The sequence below is a fragment of the Corapipo altera genome, unplaced genomic scaffold (genome assembly GCF_003945725.1).
Source record: "Corapipo altera isolate COAL_440 unplaced genomic scaffold, ASM394572v1 231, whole genome shotgun sequence".
Classification (NCBI taxonomy): Eukaryota; Metazoa; Chordata; class Aves; order Passeriformes; family Pipridae; genus Corapipo; species Corapipo altera.
Window position 1 is genome coordinate 530,075 of NW_020885037.1, and position 4,724 is coordinate 534,798.

The following is a 4,724-nucleotide window of genomic DNA, read 5'->3' on the forward strand; positions in this document are numbered from 1 at the left end:
CCGCCGAGCCCCCGCTCCGCCGAGCCCCGCGCCCAGCAGCGCGGCCGGCGGGCGCACCATGCCGGCCTGACCGCGGGGCGCGGACATCGATCCCCCCGGGCGCGGAGTCTGAATTAATCCGGGCAGCCGGCGCGGGGAGGGGGGGCGGCGGTGGAGGAGGAGGAGGAGGAGGCGGCGGCGGCGGCGGCGGGGGGGTGGGGGAGGAAGGCAGCGAGCGAGCGGGCGAGGCAGCGGCAGAGCCCGGCGGCCACCATGGAGCTGGCGATGGAGAACCTGGGCAGCCTGCACGGCGTCCCGCACTCGCAGCCCGCCGAGCTGCTGAGCCCCGCGCACGGGCGGCAGAGCTCGCACCGCAACCTGGTGCCGCACGGGCGGCCCGCCATGGTCTCGGGCATGGCCTCCATCCTGGAGGGGGGCGATTACCGCGGCGAGCACAGCCTGGGCGCCCCGCTGCACCCCGCCATGAGCATGTCCTGCGAGTCGCCCTCCGGCATGAGCCTGAGCAGCACCTACACCACGCTGACCCCCCTGCAGCACCTGCCGCCCATCTCCACCGTCTCGGAGAAGTTCCACCACCCGCACCACCACCACCACCACCACCACCCGCACCAGCGCCTGGCCGGCAACGTCAGCGGCAGCTTCACCCTCATGCGCGACGAGCGGAGCTTGGCCTCCATGGGCAACCTCTACAGCCACTACCCCAAGGACATGCCGGCCATGGGGCAGCCCCTGTCGCCGCTGCCCAACGGGCTGGGCAGCCTCCACAACGCCCAGCAGCCGCTGGCCCCTTACGGCCCCGCCGGCCACTTGCCCAACGAGAAGATGCTCTCGCCCAACGGCTTCGACTCGCACGCCGCGATGCTGTCCCGGGGCGAGGAGCACCTGGCGCGGGGGCTGGCGGCGCCCAGCTCGGCCATGATGCCGCCGCTCAACGGGATGCACCCGCACGGCCACCCGCACGGCCAGCCCGGAGCATCGCTGCTGGGAGAGCGGGAGCGCCCCGCGCCCGGCCCCGGCTCCCAGCCCGGCGGCTCCGGGCAGGTGGAGGAGATCAACACCAAGGAGGTGGCTCAGCGGATCACGGCCGAGCTGAAGCGGTACAGCATCCCGCAGGCCATCTTCGCTCAGAGGATCTTGTGCCGCTCCCAGGGGACCCTCTCGGACCTGCTGCGGAACCCCAAGCCCTGGAGTAAGCTCAAGTCCGGCCGGGAGACTTTCCGCAGGATGTGGAAATGGTTGCAGGAGCCGGAATTTCAGAGGATGTCGGCGCTCAGGCTGGCAGGTAGGACACGGCACGGCTCGGCTCGGGCCGCCCGCTCCGCGCCTCGGGGCGGGGGGATCAGGGGGTGCTGCCAAACCCGCGTGGGAACCCCTCGAGGGTTTCGGGCTGCGAACTGGGGTCGGGCTCGGCCGGGTGTTACCGACCCGGTTTGTAACATTAAGACCAAAGGAAAGGGATTTAGATTTAAGGCGAGTTATATCTACGGCGACCCCCCGGCTCCCCGGGCCTGCTGCTGCCCGCCAGAGGTGCGGGATCGCGGGCGGCGGGAGCCGGGAGCTGCCGCCGCTCCCCGGTCCACCCGCCTCGGGCATTTCCCTCTCGGTCCCGCCGAACCGGCCGCTTGGCCCCGGGAGTGTCCGGCCCCCGGGGCCGCTGCTGGAGCTCCTCGGCGGTCGGTACCGGGGCCGCGCTCCGGGGCAGCTCCGGGCCACCCCTCCGGGGCCGCGCTCCGCTCCCTCCGGGCACCGGCTGCCCTCGGCAGAAGGGACGGGACCCCTCACCCCGTGTCTCCGCGTCCCGGCGGGGTCGGGATCCCGCAGCGCCGATCCCCGCGGCCTCGGGCCGGCGCTGGGCCGAGGCTTCTCTGGAGAAACGCGGCTTTTCTGCGCGGAGGGAGGGCGGGGGTCGCGGGGGAAAAGGCCGGAGGGAGGGGGACAGAGGGGTCAACGGCGAGCGGGGACATGCCCGGGTGCGACCCACGACCCCCGGCACGGAGCCGCTCCCCCGGGGAAGGCCCGGAGCTCTCGGCTCCACGGGGCCGAGCCGTGGCGGAGAAAACACGCGTGTGTGATTTTTAATCTATGTTTTAAGAAATCGGAGCTCCCCGTGGAGCCGGGCAGAGCCAGCGACGAGGACCCGCCGTTATTTATGGGGGAGAGCAGCGTTCATATGTATTTAGTGTAATTCAGTTGCTCTTTAATTAGGGCAGGGTAGTGGCATCTTTTAGTTCCAGTCGATGCCCTATTGAAAAGCAGTTAATAGAATGCAAATTGTTCCTGGCTTTACAAGGTTCTGGTAAATAAAGATTTAAACACTGCTGCGATCGGCCGTTTAATGCCCCCGTTGTTGGGGCTAATTGAGCAGCGGGCTTGGGCTTCTGCCTCATCAGAATTGGAAATAATAATAAATAATTCCATAATAATAATAATAACAATAATAATAATAATAATATAACCGTGATGGTTATGATAAAAAGGCGGCTGTAGCTGGAGGAAGCTCGGAGGGGTCCCTGTTCTCTGCCCTCCTCGGGGGGTCCTGGTCCCCAGCCCGGGCCAGGAATCCCTGTCCCTGTCCCCGCTGCCACCGCTCCGCTCCTCCCGCCCCCGTGGGAGGTTAGTTCTCCTTAAAATGGTTTTTCTTCCCCAGCGTCGTTTCCCCCGGCGCCAGGGACGCCATGTCCACATTATTTACGAGAATTAACCCCCCAGATTTCCGGGGAACGGGGTTTATTCATTTGCTTTCTGTGAAAACAGGAAAAACCCCACAGCAAATCCCCAGCCCCACCGCCCGCCATGAATCCGCCCGTGTTGAACCCGCTCCCCACGCGGGCCCGGCCGCCCCACGCGGCTCGTGGAGGGGCTGGGCCGAGCCGCCCCCCCGGCCCTGCCGCTTTGTTCCCGGTGCCCGGCCCCGCTGGGACCCGCTTTCGTTTCGCTCCTGCCGCCGTCTCGCCCGCCCGGGCCCGGCCGTGGGGCCCGTTCCAGCCCCTCGGGCTCAGCCCCGGCCCGGCCGCCCCGATCAGCGGGGTCTGGGGGAGGGGGTCGCGCTGGGGGGGCCGTACCCGAGCCCCTCTGTCGATGCAGGAGAATTCCCCCCAACCCGAGCCGCACCGAGGCCGCGGGTTGAGCTCGCTCGTCCTTTTAGGCCGCCCCGGGCTGGAGGCCTGGAGGGGTCTGGATGGGTCTGGATGGCTGCAAACCGACCCCCCCTCCCCCGGCAAACAGGGAAGGGACCTTTCCTCGCCTGGGCAGCGAGAGGAATTTTTCCTTCCCAGTAAAAGTGAAAAAAACCGAGTGTTAGACGCGGGGCACGGCCGGGGTAAGGGCTGGTACCGGTCTTGATCCTATTTCTGGTCCTGATCATAGTTCTATTCCTGATTCCATTCCCATTCTTATTTCTGGTCCTATTCCTAGTCCTGGTCCTGGTTTTAGACTTGGTCCTATTCTTACTCCTATTCCTATTCTTATTCCTATTTGTTCCTAGTTTTGATCCTGATCCCGGTCCCGGTCCCGGTCCTAGTCCCGGCCCGGGGCCGCCCGGCCGCAGGAGTCCATCTGATGGATTAGTCCGAGTCAGTGAGTCGCGGATCGATGCCCACGCCGGGCCCCTATAAATGGCACCCGCCGCTTTTCTCCTCTTTCCACCCCAGTTCCCCCCATCCCGCCTCCCCTTCCGCAGATGAACCATTAATTATTCAGCCGGGAGACGGGGGGGCCGCAGCTCCCGCCGCCCCGGGCTCCCTCTGGCTCTGCTCGCCCCAAGGGACCCTGCAAAAGAGGGGGGGGTCCCACGGGGAAATCTCTGGGCAGCAGCTGGCGGTGCCCAGCCCGTCCCTCGGGCCTTTCATCTCTGCGACCCCACGTCGCGGCCGCAGCCCCCGCGGCCCCGCTCCAGATTCAGCGCCACAAACTTCGCGACCGCCCCACGAGGCCTGCGAGGGCCCGCGGGTGGGGGAGAGCTCCCACCGTGGCGCTTTTTGGGGTCCCTGCACGGCTCCGACCCCCACCCGCTACACCCCGTCCCTGGGGGCGAAAGAGGCGTCGGCTTCGTCCCCGTGGGATGATGCGGGAAGCGGGTGCGCTCCTGCATTCCCGCCCCGCGTGTCCGCGGAGGGCAGTGGGTGCCTTCCCACCAGGCGTGTCCCTGGGTGCCCTCCTGCCACGCGTGTCTGTGGGTGCGCTCCCATCCCAGCGCCCCCTCCCCGCCGGTGGAAGCCCCCCTCCCCGGCCGGGATTTATCCCGACACTCAGGACTCGGAAATTCGCTCGTGGGCGTTTCTCGGGAGGGTGACAACGTCGTGTGTCCCTTTCGGGACACGGCGCTCCCCGCCCGCCGCCTTCCTTCGTCCCTGGCTCGATCCCCCCTCCCGTGGTTTTCCCCGCGTGTCTTTGCGTGGAATTCACCCCGCGGGGGTCACGGGGGGGCCGCGGGCTGTGACCGGAGGCCTGGGCAGCTCCCTGAGCCGGGCAATTCCTTCTGCTTTTACATTTGCTTCTCCTTTTCCCTCTCCCACAATTCTTTTTATTTTTTCCATTTGCTCCCTACCCCGGTTTTTCGTTCTCCTTTTTATTTTTTTCGTTTTCTATTTTTTGTTTTGTGTTCGTTTTGTTTTGCTTTCGTTTTATCCTTTCCTTTCCTTTCCTTTCCTTTCCTTTCCTTTCCTTTCCTTTCCTTTCCTTTCCTTTCCTTTCCTTTCCTTTCCTTTCCTTTCCTTTCCTCTTTC

At 65.8% G+C, this 4,724-nt stretch overlaps 1 protein-coding gene across 1 annotated transcript in view; it reads left to right on the forward strand.

Moving 5' to 3' along the window:
- Window positions 1-252: 252 nt before the first annotated feature.
- Window positions 253-4,724, forward strand: part of ONECUT3 (one cut homeobox 3) — a gene marked incomplete at its 3' end in the record, with an annotated part of 6,058 nt that continues 1,586 nt past the window's right edge. Inside the window, exons 1-2 of the mRNA XM_027668401.1 lie at window positions 253-1,282; window positions 3,680-4,076. Of these exons, the coding sequence (XP_027524202.1) occupies window positions 253-1,282; window positions 3,680-4,076 (1,427 nt within the window). The remainder of the gene's footprint in view (window positions 1,283-3,679; window positions 4,077-4,724) is intronic.